The following is a 17,254-nucleotide window of genomic DNA, read 5'->3' on the forward strand; positions in this document are numbered from 1 at the left end:
CAGTGAAATTATCTTTCAGTTCAGTGGTAGTTCTGGTGCAAGAAAGCAAGGATTCTCCCTTTGACATGAAACCAGATGTCTGATTCATCACTGTGATCAACACATTCTCACAGTACTCATTAACCTCAGCAGAGTTTGCAATTACCTTTGAGTTAGCAAATTAAAAGTGGATAGAAGTTATTATAAAAGGACAATTTCCTGTTAAAATATTATTCATGGTAGTTCTTTCAGTTGAATTAATCTCCCAAGTGAAAAATACCTTAAAAGGCTAAAATTCTAATTTCACATTTTTTGTTGTACTCAACTTCATCAGTAATTCAGCAAGGATGCTCCTACCCCAGGGATGAAGAAGCATCATGTTTCACATTGTCGGCTGCTGCAGCCAGTAGGTACTAATGGTCCACCATTAGTAGGTACTCTCCTGGCCACCAGCTCCAGAGTAGCAAGCACATGCATTGACCCTGCTCTGGCCTCGTGGAGTTACAAACTTGCTGCAGTGTGTTATATACTATTTTAGCACAATTTACATGCATAGAATAGATTAATGAATAATACATTTCACTCTGAAAAGTTTCATGAGAGAATATGATAATTCTGGAGACCAGTTCTCTCTCTGGTGATTATAGTGTCATTAACCTAAAATTCAAAGTTTTTCTGCTTCTTGCTTAGAAGATGCTATTTAGATGTAAAATTTCTTTCAGTTTCAATTAACTGCATAGGCATCATTAAAATGTAATTAACAGTTTGTCTCAGTGATATGCCAGACATTTATGAACCTCAGACAAGAGTCTCTATTCATCCAGCATTTGGTTATTACAGCAAATTTATTAGGAACGTGTCTTTCTTCTAAGGCATCAAAGAGAAATTAAGGATGCTGTGTAGAATTTTTTAATTAGACCAAACATGTTCCTAAAATAATCTGAAAAGATGAATTTAACTTGCATGAATCATCCATAGATGTTTACTCTATGACATTAAATATATGACAGCTCTAGTTAATATTAAAACTTTTTAAGTCTCACTATTTCTAAATTGAGTGTGCAGTCCTAGAAAACAAAAAATTAATATCGGGGGTATTTAGAATGTTCAGGGTGTTATTCCATTATTTGGTGAAAATAAGTGATGCTGGGTTGTGACAAGGAATACTACACTACATTTTTATTATTTAAACTAGGCTTTATATTCCACTTGTTCTATAAAAAAGTTGTTAATATTTTGTATATAATGTCTTCTGCCTTTTGTCTAACTCTCAGAGTGTGTTTGCCTAATGAGTAACTTTTTCAAGAAAACTTGGAGTTTAGGACTAAAAGCATTAATGATGATGATACCCTCTATGTCACAGTTACATTCATTTATGTCCCCTAAAGATTCAAATAATTTACACTCATATAAATAATAAATTTTATTTGGTTAACATATACTTTCCAGAAGGCACCCATCACTGAAATGAGGAATAGAGCTTTTCTCTTAGTACATTTTTTTTCTAGTCTCCCTGTGAAAAATTACTTATTTCCTCCGTGAAAAAGGGTTACCAAATTTCCAATTCTGAATTTTGTAGGTACCTTTTCTTCATGATTGTTTATTTACTATTCCAGCTGTTCATAAGATCATCCTTTGTGGGTGTTTTTGCACCAAATAATTTGTTGGCACACAATAACTTGGCCTTGGCATTCACTCACGGTTGTCATCATAGCCCAAGCTGGGACCCAGTGTAGGAAGCTTCAGGTCAGTCCAGTTTCTATCCTAATTCAAAGGTTCACAGAGGGTTTGGATACAGGCATAGTGTCCTCTGGGGCAGCAGAAGTTGATCAGCGTGTGCCCCACAAGACAATTGATACTTCAGAAAAAGAGTGCCTGCAATCATATAATCTGTATCCCCCTTAAAAACATATCCCCACTGCCCTCATCTCAGGTAGCAAATTAAGGCACTTAACAAAAGCTCTATAAATGTTTTACTGTCCTTTTCACTAAAATACCAAATTATGAACCCTTTATAAAGATCTTTAACAATGGACTCAGCCAAACCTGAAATATTTTCAGTAGAGCCATGTTTGCTTCCCTTTTTGCTATAACTGTCCTAGTGAACATCAGCTGTATTCTCCTTGTCCACAGTTTTGCTGAGAAGTGATGTCAAATCGTCCTTATCCAGGAGCGTCACTGGTGGCAAATACAGCTCTAAAGAATCTTTCTTTGGTTTTCAAAGTGCAATATAGCTCTGAGTGCCAGTAATATATATATATATATATGTTTTTCACATGTAATGTTTGATATGATCTTCAACAACATGCAATGTTGCAGCAAGTAAGTATCTGCCTGAAGAAGGAAGCAGGCTGAAGACAGACAGGATATATATGTCTGCTATGTTGCATAAAAGTATGTAATGGTTGGTCATGATTACTGATACCTCACTGGATATGTTTATTTCACCCTGTGCAAGGCACCAACATAAGTCAAGCTTTGAGAGACATGTAAGTGCTATGCAGTCCTAGATTGGCACACAGAGCCGGATTTGACCTTGTGCGTGCCGCACAGTTGAGACTGGCCTATGCCATCGCTTCCGCAGCAATCCCAAATATAAATTATTTTCATGAAAAAAATTTACGTGGAAGTCAGTTAGCCTGGATCTTACTGACAGGATTCCAGCACAGAGGTAGATACATTCCCTAGTTCATTACTATGAGCATTCAAATAACAGTCATTACTTACCTTATAGCTGGTAAAATAACTGCACTGTATCATAATGCTATCACTCCTAGTCATCTGTCAGACAAGAGCAGAGCTTCTTTCTTCAATTTTGTTTGACTCTGGACAAGAATTTATTAACTCCATATTTCCAAAACGAGCTTAAGATGTGAGGTTTATATTTTCCAAGGAAAATCAAAGTAAACCATTCTTTCCTATGAACCTGTTTTGGGGAGATTTACTCCACACAAGTATAGGTTTTCATTTGCCAGATACCACCTCCTGCCTTCAAGTGGATTGCAGAAAAGCCTTGATATGCCAAGACACATACATATGTTTACATACATCAATAAAGACTTGTAAAATCAAGAAATAAGTAATAAAATCAAGACCTAAGTAGTACTTATATGTAAAACTACAGTGTAAAAATAAATTCTTAGTATTCATAGAATTGTAATGCTGTTAAGTCTCAGCTGACTACAGTAATGTACATATTAAACAGCAGTAACTTCCATATGAACATGAGAACATGTTATATGAATTGACTTTTTTTCCCTTCTACCTGGAAAAAAAAGAATGATAAATGTTGATATGCTTCTTTGATAAGTTTGACAAATTCCTAATAATGCTTCGGTCCTTATGTTGCTTTTCATTTGTATCATATCCTTCAAAAATTGGAAGATGACAGAAAGAAGTCACAAAAAATAGGCCTCATGATCAGTAAAAGAAAAGAGAATACTGGAACTTCCATTTTTAATGGGCAAATCTAAGTTTTAAATCCCTATCAACAGGCTACTTGAAAAATGTCTAGGTAGACCTGTTTGTGGAATAAGAGTTTGAAATGATGTAGTTATCGCTTAGTTGCTTTTGAATCCACACAGTGCCCCTTTAATTACGTTTTATGTATGCAACTGCAATTAGAATTTGACATAGTATATTTATGACTACACGTAATCTCTGTACTCTGCAGTATACAAATATCTGTTTCTAATGATTTTCTTAATTGCACACATTTTTTAAAAATGAAGCCAATTGGATTAATTTATTTTTCTGTGCCATCCATCTAATGTTCCTGTATATTTAATGCTTATTAAACACCATTATATCCTAAATGTACATGATTTTTTTTTTACAGTAGCTCTTAAGAACATTATGACTTTTTTTTTTTTTTTTTTCCCCCAGGTCTTTTATTTACTGAATCCTTAGGGAAATTCAAGTTTTGCATTTAATTTCTTCCCTTCCTACCTCATCTATGAGAAGTTGCTTGATTTTAGTAGCTTTCAGACTGATCTTTAGTTCTTCCTCCCTAGCAAAACATATTGTGTTCAGTAGGGTGGTTTTGACTTGCCTGGATCAGTGTCTAATCCTTCAAGCATACGTAAAGATGATTTTTTTCTTTAAACTTAATTCTTTTAGCAAACATTTTTAATGCTTACTGGAAGACCCTTTCAGATCATTAATCAGTCAAAGCTTTTGCAATGTTAAAAATGTATCTTGCTATTACATTAGATACTTGGATCCTTTTTAGCATTACAAATGTAAGGATATATGGATATTTATCTTGCAGAGGATTAATAAACCTTACTCAGATTATTCTTATATTGACACAACATATATTATTCTGTTTCTAACTATTTTTTTTAAGTCTTGTAATTATAAAAGTAGTATTTTTATCCTTTGCCATTTTTTTGTATTCTTTTCCTCATAAAAGATAAGGATATTTGTAACAACCAGTTGCAAGGTTTTGATTAAACAAAAACAGAACAAAGCCCCAGTCCCTGCCTTATCTACACATTTAGGCTAACTAATGCAATTTGGGATTTCTGGATAAATATAAGCATCCACCCTTATGCATGCAGCTGGCTCTCTAAACAAGCCATGCAACACAAGCACATGCAACTATTTTGTCAGATTAGCTGTAGCATAAGGGTTTAAGGGAAGAATGGATAAAAGACAGCACAGGAAAATAATTCTGCGTAACTGATAGTTTAATATATGTCTAAGGGAAATCATTGTGTTCCGTCAATAAAATAGTAATAAAATGGATGTCTTACAAAAAGGTGAAAACTAGAATTTAAAGATCCATTATTTTCTGCTGTATTTTATTATTCTGCAGACAAGATGACCAGGAGGTGAAGGAATGTCTCTTGATCCTCTGCTTCTGTAATGGGGGAGACTGGAAAGGCCTTCAGGTCCCATAAATTATCCCCAAGCAACTGCAAACTGCCAGAAAATTACTTGCATTCCAGTTAATCCCCGTGTTTATTTATCTCTCCCCGTACTCAGAGGAAGATGTAAGAAGTGGGAGTTCTGGTTCAATAGTCTCTGGAAGGTCCTAATTTAAAAGCTTTTCTAGCACAGGTGTTCAAGTCAGTCTTTACAGTTAGCACAGTAGAAAATGAGCATGAATCACGAATACATATTCAATTCTAGTGCTACTTCCATCAGATTTGCTAACTGTTTAAATAGTTCTCTAGTCCTTTATTTTTATTGCATACTTTCATTGTCCTTCCCTTCCTTGATTTTCCTTTCTTAAACTTTCTGTGTACAAATTTGTCATTTGTTTCCACCTACTTTTCTGTATCACACTTCCTCTTCTCTCTCCCAGCTCTTCTGCTGATCTCACACATGTGAAAACAAAATTTACAATCTTGAAACCAGCGCTGTCCTGAACTCACTGAAATATCTGCCACCTCTTCTTAATTAGAGCACAGGCTTTTCATCCCCAAGTTTTCTACAGTTCTATCTACCAAGCATTTTTATATCCTGTAAATCATTTGTTAATAGAAATATAATATTCTGAGATGTCTGGGTTTCATTCAGGAATATAATTTTCTTTTTATGATGGCAATTAAAGGATGCTGAAGAAAGTTTATTATCATCAGTAGCATCCTGCTTTCTCCTACAGATACTGTTACCAATTATATTGGTAGGAATAGGTTACCTAGAGGGCAAATCACTCATACCACTATTGCTACTAATCTAGTATTAGTATGACAGCTCAAATTAAAAAACTGCATGACATGAATAACCATTACAAATGTTAGTCACCTATGTGCATGAAATCTGCATAGTTAAAAAAAAAAAAATCCAACAAACCACTAAAAAACCACAAAACCCTAAGTCTAGCTCATTCATCATTACTGTAAAATATTTTTCTAAAATACTAGTAAAATGCACTTAGAAAAGTAAACCTTGGTTTGTAGTCCACTCGATTTTACTGTATCTCTATAGTAATTTGCTTAAATCTACAGGTTTGGATTTTGGTGTTATACAAGAATCATTATGAAATTATTCAAATCTGGGCAAAATGATTCAATTTGAAATTCTATTCTGCTTTCACTGTGTTTACAGATCTTTGGCATGAATGTTTTGTAGATAAATAGCCAACATCAGTTTAATGAAAATCTCATTTTGAAAGATGCATCTGTTCTTCACAAGAACATTTCTTTAAAGCATTCAAAGACCAGTTAGAAAGATTTCTGTAGTTATAATGGTGGTATTATTTTATCTATCATATGATTTAATTTTTTTTTATGGACTACTATATGTTCATTAACATTTATGTGCTTTTTTTTCCATTCATCTCTCTCCATCTCATGAAAAGCATATCTGGGTAAGTTAAAACACCGTGGCTGCTGAACATACTCATTTTCAGCACCATGTTTATTTTCTATATTTGTTTTTTTGTTGGTTTGTTTTTTTGGTTTTGTTTTTTGTTTGTTTGTTGTTTTGGTTTTTTTTTTCTGTGAACATTATCTAACAAATCCATGCAGGAAACTGACATGAAAACTTTCAAAGTATGCAAAAATAATGGTAAACCTTGAAAGCATATACAAATTAAGGCCAGGACTTGTTACTGCAGGGTTTAACATAATGGATTAACTACTGGAAGATAACTGCTGTTAATTGTTTTGAAATAAACATATTTTGGGAGGTATAAAGCCCAGAATCACAAAGACTTTTGAAAGATTAAGTCAGTGGAAAAAATTGTGAGAGTAAAGGCCTAGATTAACAAATGCTGTTAAGGCATAAATTCTGGTTTTTCTGTTTGAGCTCTCCTGCTGTATAGTAGTACAATAATGTTTCATTTGTGAATATAAATTTATTCTTCAGCAGTTCATTTTTAATTTTTTTTTTAATTGTTAACCTGATATCAAGTTTAAAATCTGCATGTCCTCGTGATCTATCATACAAATACAGGGGTTTTTTGAATAATTTTGGAATTTAGGGAGAAAATTTTATCTGTTCAAAGCACATATAAGCTATAACTTTCTAAAGGTGAAAGGATAAAAAACTCAAATAGAACAGGGGCTACCACATTAATTTAAAATATGTGGTTATGAAATGGCTTATAAAAATAGATTTGATAACATTTAATCAACCTGGGAACTCTGGGGGTCTCTAATGTACTACAGTACATACAACATTGCAAAGCTATGTTTTATGCAAGTCTCTTTACTTCACAGTTGTTTTATTATTTTTTTAATAGCAATTCTAATTTGTTAGGTTCTGTATTAAGCATTCCTGAACATGCTTCACTTACTTTAATATATGTATTTAGAAAAAAGAATGCTGCCCTTCAATTTGCATACATTTAAAATGTTCACCCATATAGGATAATTACAGACTGTTAAATCTGCTTTGCTAATCTGTGCTATCTGGGCTGCTGCTAAATTTAAAGTTATAATTTCTTGTTTTATAGATTTAAAAACTTTAATTTATTATTTGCATTTTGATTTCTATGTTTTAGTCATTTTATTCTGAAAACTCCTTAAAGTTGAATACAAAATATTTTGTAAATAAAAGTAAATTGAATTTTGTCCATTGTTCTTAGTCTAGCTATTATATCAAGTATCAATATTGAGAAAGAATAAGGATTTAATGTGATTTAAAAGCCAGGTCACTTAAGCGCCAAAGTCAAAACAAGATTTGCCCCAGTTTTTAATTAGTGTAGTCTTTAAATCAGATGAATCCTTTCAGATTAAATTAAGTCAGCATTATATGACAATATCAAGTCTAAGTCTCTTTTATCTTTTTTTTTTCTATTTCTTACTTTAAAATATTTATCATCTTGTAGGAAATAAATAGATAAAATATAACTTTTTTTTTTTTATGTGACATTTAATTTCATTATTAAAGTATACAAATTCAACTCCCTTATTTTGTGATAGTGACCTTAGCTACAGAATTTTAACCTCTCTCAAATATTTAGCACATGATAATAGGAAATATAAAATCCAAATCCAGCTCAATTCATTAGAAATCCTCTCTCCTGAATTTTGGAGGTTTTGAATGTATGTTAGCTTTTGAGACCAGATGTGTCTAATCTTAACTTGAAATCATAGGTTTGCTGAGATGAATGTAGCATATTTGTTCTATCATTTCTGTCTATTTTTCTTCTAGAAAACAATTGTATAATATTTTGTTGTAAACTAAACATATTGAAAATAATCATAATAATCAGAGGATTTGCTTGGTAGACACTGTAGACTGTTATCTTTTTGAGAAAATTTCTATGAATAAAGGCCATTTCATAGAATTTAAATTGCCCATTAGCCCCAATTTTTAAATAAATTCTGCTTGAATTTTACAAACATGATTTGGCTCTTGACTTCACCATGCATCCTTTTCAATTTATCTCACATTTATGATTACATTTTAACTAAGAGACCTTATAATATGTGCAATATAATATCCCTGAGGACTTTTCATGTGAACCCTACTAGAACTATCAGAGTAAATGCTATTATTTGCAGAAATATGAAGGTCTGTGATGAAACATTGTTGAAGTTTCATCAAGATAGTGTCTGGACTTCATGTATTACACAGAGTGTTTGCATTATGTGTATCAGAAATCCCAAGCTGTTATTTCTTGTTTGCTTCATGGGAGGAGTCTCATCTTTGTAAAGAAAATTGAATGTCACTGAATGACATGCTTTAAATCCAGATCTTGTTAACTTCCCACACAAAGTCTATTTAAAGTTTATTCTTATTTTTAATAACATTCAGTGAGTTTTATGCAATGAGTTAGTGACGGCTGCTGATACAGAACTAGAATTTTCCCAGTGCAAGAAAGGATATATGTGATATAGAAAATATGCAGGATAATATCATAGTTTTGCTCTTACCATTTTCCCATTACTTTTCCTCCCATGTGCCTCTGCTGTCCAGAGGGATATTGAAGCATTCATAGTCCCTATGGTATGAGACAGTTGTGTTCTCAGCTTGTTCAGTTAATTTGGGCAGATGTACCTGGCTCTGGAAGAATGGTGCTAAAGAATATAGCCCAGTGTAGGAATATCTTTAGGAAGTAATTTGGGGGAAGGATTAAACATCAGAAGTCAGTGCTAGGGAGGCAACCCTGCTTCTCTGACATACAACTCCACAATACAACTTGGCATGGTCTGATTTTTATATTCTGTCTTTGATAAAAGAGTGAAGACACTATGAGGCACCCTCTCTAAAACAGACAAAGACAAGCATCTCAAACTTTGAATGAATGCTAAACAGATGATGTTCATGAAATTTCTTGACTTTGCAAAAACAGGCTGAGGGTAATGATACATTTTAAACAGCGTATTGCAGTTATACCCATAATGTCTCCAGGAAGATTTTATTCTTGAACAGTAATAACGTTATCTTTAAAAATACAGCTTTAATTTGGAATTCATTCCAGCGGTAGTAAGTGGTTTAAAGCCCTATCTGAAAAATAATAGCATTCATAGTAATGGCTAATTAATGTCAGTTCTTTCTTATCAGTTTGTTTTCATATTGTGCCAAAAAAACCTAAATGAGCATGGAAATAATTACATTTTAATTCCCTACCTCCTTACAAACGTAAAGTGGACACATTATAAAATGTAGTACTCTTCTGACTAAGTCTTAGGAGGAGAAAATCTCCATGTTCCCCTGAAAAACATCTTCCAAATTAGAGAAACTGTATAATGCTATTCACAATTTCTAAACCCTGTCTTTCTAATGAAAGGGAGAGGGAGTGATAAGCTTTAGGGTATTCCTCTCTTCTTCCTCCTGTGATCAGTTGTATGTTTTTGTGAGGAAAATTGAACTGCAGTCACCAATATTTGGCTTTGGGGACCTTCTGTTTGCAGGAAGCCAGTGACTATCCCACAAGGACAATAGGCAGTTCAAAGATACTCAGATTATATTCCAAAATAGGCAGATCACCAGATTAATTTTTCTGATGATTTGCACTATTGATCAAAATGATACATGTTTTTTCCTATATGACATTTTTAACTTATTTTGAAAGAGTGAAGTTTTTTCTATAGTGCTAGTTCATATCAAAAAAACCCCAGAGTTTTCTTTGACTGCCAACTAAAGAATCTCTCTTAGTCAAAAAAATAGAAATTCTGAGTTAGTTCTCATTTAGAAATTGTAGATTCATGTTCTGCAGATCTCCTAGTGTGTATTAAAAAGTAGTCAAAGAATACTGTTCAAAAAGTATAATCTAATATAAATATTAGTATAATATTATACAAATATATATAAAAATAATACTATAATATAATATCATTTAAATGAACTTTCATATTGGAGAGGCATTTAAACAAAACACCTGAGGGAAGGAAGTATAAATTCCGAAGCATGAAAATATTTTTAAGGGAAAGAAATATTATAAAACTCCTTTTAGTATTCCACATCAATAAGTGAGGCACAGGCCTTATGATGGCTGTATTCCCTGTGCATATCCTAGTAAAGGATTTTAACTTTACACTAAAAACATTTTCAACCCCAAACACTTTCCTTCTACATGCCAAACCCATTTGGATTATGTTTATCATACTGTAGTCTTTGGCTATAGCATATATATAGGGTATTCCATTCCTAGCCTGACCCCATTTCCTTTGGCCAAATTCAATAACCACAGCTATATTTTCCTTTAGCTCTGTGATCCAGACTGCCTCTGAAGTAACAGAAGTGCTTTCCTACTCTGGGAGAGTGTATTTGTTTGAGAAGCACTGGAATAATGCTAAGCCTCCCCACCAAGCTTCAGGCTTGGTGTCACAGAAGACTTCATAGAAATATATAGTTAATAATTCAAGCATACAGGAATTAAGTTTTCCATGGAAGTGAGACCTTTAAAGTGCCAATGCCTCTTCTGCAAGCACCTCAGTTTCTGAGGCCACACAGGGATTTAACACCAAATCAAAGAAACAGGCAAAAACTTCCTCCCCATCTCCTTGTAGACCATGTACTGCTGCTCTCCTGCTTGGAGGACACCAAGACAAGCAAGGAAGGCCAGTGGCTCTCAAAGCCGTAATCTTACTGTGGTAGCCAGCCCTTCTCTTTCAGCTGGGATGGGTGATGAGAATAGCCCAGATAAGGAAAAATCTGGGATCATGTTCCACCAAGGATGGTGTCTCCATGGGACTCCTGGCTGCAGAAGGGGTCGCTCCCTGTGCTTGGGCTGGCTTTGGGGAAGGAGCAAGTCACACAGGGTTTTGTGGGGTCTGTGCTCTACCGTGGGACACCAAAACTGGCCAGGTGAGGCAGAGGCATTCCTGAAACCATTGCCCTCCATGAGGACAGCCATGCCAGCTCACAGCCCTGCTGGCAGCAGGAGCCTCTGTGGCACCTGAGGGAGGTACAGCATTGCTGTAGCTTTGCAGGCACTGCACAAACTCATCCACAGGTAGCTGGGAGGTGGCCAAGCCTGGCCATGCCTTAATTCTGCTTTCCTGAGCAGCCAAGTGTGTATGTCTCTGTTGGCCTGCACTACTTGTCTCCCCAGGAATATGGGATTCCTGCACCTCCACCAGCTACTGAAGGTAACATGGTGTTTGTGTACCCAGAGAGCAACTTCTCATTTTACCAAGGATCATATTTTCCTTGAAAGCAAGAATAGCTTTGCAATGCCTTTGGACATCTGAGTGACAAAGGATAAGATACGCTGCAAAGGATGAGTGGGAGGAGAGGCTAGATAAACTTCAGTAATGCTGTCAAGTATTTGTAATGTTACATATTACTACAGCATAAACATAGAAAGTAAAGCAGCTGTCTTTCTATTAATATTCAGAGCCAGGGATTTAGACACGTATGCAAAATTCCATATTTGAGTTCCATTTTCTACTAAAGAAAAATTCTCTCAGTCTGGCCCCTCAGCAGTGCAAAAATCCCAAAAGGAGTACTTCTTACAAGTAAGATCACTCCATCGCTTTTATCTGCCGTGATTTTGTAGTATGTATTTTTGAAAGGCTGCTAAGGCAGTGAATTGCCAAGGGATAACTGAACCACAAAGGCTGGGTAATAAAGGAGGACAGAGCAAAATTGAAGCTATAATTCCAAGAATTCCTTTTTATGTGGGAATGTAAGCAAGTTTTAGTAGCATATTAGCATAGTCCATGTCTAATTTGGTTCTCACTACAGCTTGTTGCTGAGAGCATTCTTTTGTGTTTCACTCAGTAGGAGGCAGCTGAAAATATGTTGTTAAATACCAGAAAAAAAAAAACAAAACAAAACAAAACAAAAAAGACTCCCGAAGGACTGTGTTCTCTATAGCACCACCACAATGGGTTCTTTATTCCTTCTCCAGGAATAAAAATCTCTGGTCAAATGATTGAATGTGTTTAATATAGAATGTTTTCCTGGCCTATACATAACTTTACCAAATATTTAATAGCGCTGTATTAAAAGTTTATTTTAAGCTTTGAGAAAGATGTTTTACATACACACCCATTGCATTCCAGAGAAGCTGCAGATGCAGGAGTTGGATTGATATTTGATCAATTCAGTAAAAATATATATATGTATATGCATAAAATTGAGAAACCACATCAATTCTATAATTATAAAAAATGAAATGTATAAATCAGTAAACCACATGGATTCCTTTTGTATATAAGCAATAATAATAAAAAAAAAATAACACGGAACTATTAAAGATACAACCAATTATTAATTAGCCACATATGGCTTATTTAAAATGCAGAATACCTCTACTCCAGAGACCCTAGAACTGTGCATAGCTGGTCCAGCAGGTTTAGCACTTCAAACACAGAGACCTCTGAGACCCATCTGCATTTCATCCATGCTTAGCTCAGGTCTAGAAGTTGGCAATTTTGGGCCTTTCTGGGTCAATACCTGACCAGAGCTAAGCTCGTTTCAGGAGTAATCCCTCAGTCTTCTCTCTTCACCAATGTCTATTTTGCTTCAGCTAAGAACAAACAGAAACCTTGCCTTTTGTATGTTATGTGTTTAAAGGGGTGTCGAAATGCAGCAAGAAAATAAAAAGTTAGGAATAGATTAAGGAATACATTAAAAAAGAGAAAGGAGCTATGTTGTTCACTGGTGTTTTCTATGCCTTTTCTATACCTGTCATTGTGCTTCACTGTTGTTACCCTTAATAAAGAAGCATGGTTGCATCTATATTGTCCCTACATATACCTCTACATATTTAACATTTTTTTGATCCATTTTTAGACATGAACTTCTGGAAGAAGCTCGGAGAAAGGGTTTGCCTTTTGCACAGTGGGATGGGCCAACAGTGGTTGCCTGGCTGGAGGTAAGTGTTGGCCATAACTTGGAAATGTGAGTCATGTTTGTAGACTACTGCTATGTGCTTGTCCTTACAAATTCTAAAAGAGACTGATAAAGTCTCCTCCTCTCTCCCCTGTGTACTGTGACATGAGCACTAAGAAGATTTTGACACTGGTTGGTGTAAATCAGAGACTAGAGCTGAGAAAAGTAAGACAGGATTACATAGGGGGATAAGAATAAGAAAAAGGCTTATCAAATGCAGTCAAAACCCAAATTTTGGAAATCTTATAATTTCTCAGCCTAAAATATCTAGGAACTCCACAGACAGAGTTTATGTAGGATGATGTGCTAAGGAGAAAACAAAAAATTAAGTATTAAATTTTATTTGAAGTCAACATAGAAGCTGCATCTTCAGAATTTTTAATAAATTTAAAGAATTTATAACTTTCTGTCTTTTTAGAATATAATGGGAAAGAGCTGACTTACCTAGATATCACTCAGAACAGGAAAAAGAGGTGTCCCTCTCAGCACTTTCACCCAGGATGTGGAAGATCCAGGTTGAAATCTCTCTGATTTGACGGGCAGTGCCTTCATCTCTGAAATCAGATTTGCAGAGAGCTCTCCTTTATTTGGAGACCCTAAGTGAGTGGATTTTGGAACCCATCAAGAGAAACTTTCAGCAGAGCTTTCCATCAATTCTGACAAAAAATCAATGAGTGTTTTAGGTGAAGGAACTGTTAAAAAAATAGTTACTGAGATGCTGAGGGGAGGAGAAGGCAAAAAGTAAGGATGTTCCTTTATAAATAAACAGTCACTTACATGGCAAGGCTGTATCACTTCAGTGGAGGTGTAAGCTCTTGGCTCAAGGAACAGGTTGTCTATTCCTTGTCTAAACCAAACATCTCTATGCATTCCCACCCATTTTCATGTCTGCTGTGGGTATCAAACATTCATCATGAGCTAGAATTTGTAGAGTTTTTCCCTTCAATTAAAGAAAAAGGTGCCTCTCCAAAGTTTTAACATGAATATGTTCAGGGAATAAATGAAGGATGAGGAATGAAAGCAGCTAATGTCTACAAAATCTCTGCTTTGTATTGGACTTGCTGAAGGTACCTAATGAAAAAGATGAAATTAAAACCGCAGAAAGGCAGTTCAAACATTTGTGCATGACTTCAGAAAATGGCATTATATTTTCCTTCCCAAAAAAACCTCTGTTAATATGGATCATCCATTAATTTGGCCACTACCTGACTTCAGTATGACTTTGAGAGTTACGTAACCAGATCTCTGTCAGTTGGAAATATTCCTTATTACAGCCAAAGCTGATTTGCTGGGAATGTGAATATATGAACATCTATACATTTCTGAATACTAAAAAAAATCTGCCCTTGATGTCCTCCAGGGTGATCCAAAATTTGAAGACATTTCTGACAAATTAAGCCCTAATCTTCTCTTCCCTTGATTCTTAGCTGCAAAATAGGACATGCTTCCCACTGTTTCAGAGAGGGGCTGTAAAGAGAAACTGATGTCTGTGAACTTCTTGGGAAATATGATGAGAGTAGCACAGGAAAGCCCATGAGGAAGTTTATGTTGCAGTATTTATGCAGATTGAATACTGATGATAAAAAGATATGAGGGCCGAAGTACTGTATTTATTCAGTAAGCATCAGTGCATTCAGTCAGCAGATGGACACTGTGTGCATTTCATACTCTCCTGGGGAAAATATAGTATGTGACTGTTCAAATAAAAACATGAAATTAATATTAAAGGAGATAAAGGCCCAAATTAAAGAAGTATATGTGATCGCAATTGTGATATTTCCAAACTTTACAGAGCTTAACTTTTCAGCTTTAGAATTTATTCTGGTTATTTGTATTTGGCACAAACATAGTTGAGATATATTTTAAGAACTGTAGGTTTTCTTAACTATTTGTGGAAAAGTATATCAATCTTGATATCTGGGTTCTCTGCCTAAAATAATTACTGTGCCCTCTTTTTAGAGGATGTTTTCATCTAACTGCATTTTTTGAGACAGCTGTTTGTTAGAAAACTAATTTACCTAATTTGTTAAAGAACTAATTTACCTAATGAGCAGCAAACATTTGAATCTATTTCTGGAGGGTAAATAACTCCCAGTATTTACGCTTTCCTGCTTTTCAAGTGCATGTATGAAAAAATTAATGTCAAATTAAGTTAAAATATTAAATACATTTTAATGTACTGCATAGTTTCCTCATGGCCCTTTGCTTAAGCGCAGCTGGGTGTAATCTACATAATTTTTGTTTTTATTTTCTGACTTTTTTCTGACTTTATTTTCTGGCTTCTTTCCATTTTGTAACAGTTAGTTGGAATTAGATCATATTTTTAATGTTCAGACTAGCATTGGATGGAGATCAGTGGCTTATCCCATCAGTGGGAAGAACTTTATGAAACATGGTGTAGTCATTCCTCAAGCTCTGTGATTTATCAGGAGTCGGTACAGAAAAGCCTGACAAAGCTCTTTCAGAATCCGACGTTCAAGTCTGTTTTCTCTGTGACATAAAAGTGATCTAATAGATATCTTTTAAGTAAATATTTCCCAGATAAGATACAGATACAGACTTATTAATAACCACACAGGACTTCCCTGTATTGTGAGAAATTAGGTAAAAATTCTTGCAATTTGTCTCTTTCCAGATTTGTTGATGAATATACTGATGGCATGTTTTGACTCATTTGTGTCCTCTTTTAGTAAGACATTGTTAAGCGAAAAAAATAAAAATAAAATAATGAAATCAGCTAATTCTGATGGCATCATTCAAGATGCATCTAGCTATGTCTGTCTTTGTTTTCCATTGTGTTATCCCCAAAATCTCAGTGATTATGGCATTAACTGCTTATTTCCTTCTCACAGTTTTTGCTATAGCGTAATATATTTCATACTGTGACAAAAACTTCCCACGTGTATGTATCCCTGCTATGGAACTGTTACAGGAGCAAAGAGCTGTAGGCACTGACAGTCATATTAATGAGGCAGCGCAAAATGAGAAAGCTGAGAAAACCAAGAAGAATTAGTACATGGTAGGTCCCAGGAAAGACTTCTAGAAGTGGAAAGTACCTCTTAGAAGGAAAGACTAAGTGGTGAAACAAGGGGCTGTTGCTACTCTAGGCTGGTAAAGATAACATGAGGAGATTAAAAGCATGAAGTTACAAGTATGTGTCTTCTAAATCCACGGGTGATGTAGCTGTGCTCACACTTTACTGCATCTTCTAACCAGTATTTCTAGCTGGGATATGACACCATTCCAAAATTTACAGTAAACTTCGTCCTCACTAGGTTGGTTATCTGTGCTTGGTTTATTTCTACGAAGAAAATAAAAGCTGAAGAGCGTAAGATAGTGCACCATGGGGACTAACATGGAAAAAGAGAGAAAGCCATTTTAGTACAAGAGTAAAAAAATTACTTAATTCCTCTTAGATTGTTTTCTGTGTATGATAAGGCTATCAAATGGGCAATAACCCTGACTTGTGCCACTACTTGCTCATTACATGTCTGGAAAAGGAGTATCCCAGGTGATGGAGGGACACAGCGCTAAAAATTATTCAGTGCATTCCTTGCTTTAAAGTTCTGGTTACAATAAAAGCAACAAAACCAGTTCACATGAAGCCATGGCAATTTCAAAGGTTCTGAAACAAATTAGTTTTATTAAAGACTATGATATTCATACTCATTTGTGTGCTTATGCAGATTGATAGGTGCCTTGATGATCAGTTTCATTTGAGAAATGAAGCAATGCTTTAGATGAATGTGTCCTTTCTCTCAACAGCTCTGGCTAGGCATGCCAGCCTGGTATGTTGCTGCCTGTCGTGCCAACGTGAAGAGTGGAGCTATTATGTCTGCTTTGTCTGATACTGAGATTCAAAGAGAAATTGGAATTAGCAATCCTCTACATCGCTTAAAACTCCGATTAGCAATCCAGGAGATGGTATCACTGACAAGTCCATCAGCACCTCCAACATCCAGAACAGTGAGTCCTGTTCAGCTTTTTCTTCCCCCCTTCACCTTACAGGAGTCTGCAGACAGGTCTTTGT

The 17,254-nt window shown here is 35.1% G+C and overlaps 1 protein-coding gene across 22 annotated transcripts in view; it reads left to right on the forward strand.

Moving 5' to 3' along the window:
* Positions 1-17,254, forward strand: part of PPFIA2 (PTPRF interacting protein alpha 2) — a 361,705-nt gene that overhangs the window by 328,717 nt on the left and 15,734 nt on the right. For 13 of the 22 annotated variants that reach the window (XM_026841157.1, XM_026841148.1, XM_026841147.1 and 10 more), the window contains 3 exons: positions 6,290-6,298; positions 13,126-13,207; positions 16,990-17,190. In XM_026841157.1, the coding sequence (XP_026696958.1) occupies positions 6,290-6,298; positions 13,126-13,207; positions 16,990-17,190 (292 nt within the window). The remainder of the gene's footprint in view (positions 1-6,289; positions 6,299-13,125; positions 13,208-16,989; positions 17,191-17,254) is intronic. The other 9 variants (XM_026841165.1, XM_026841150.1, XM_026841153.1 and 6 more) reach the window with 1 other exon arrangement.

The sequence above is a fragment of the Athene cunicularia genome, assembly GCF_003259725.1.
Source record: "Athene cunicularia isolate RWA chromosome 1 unlocalized genomic scaffold, athCun1 chr1_part2, whole genome shotgun sequence".
NCBI classification, from domain to species: domain Eukaryota; kingdom Metazoa; phylum Chordata; class Aves; order Strigiformes; family Strigidae; genus Athene; species Athene cunicularia.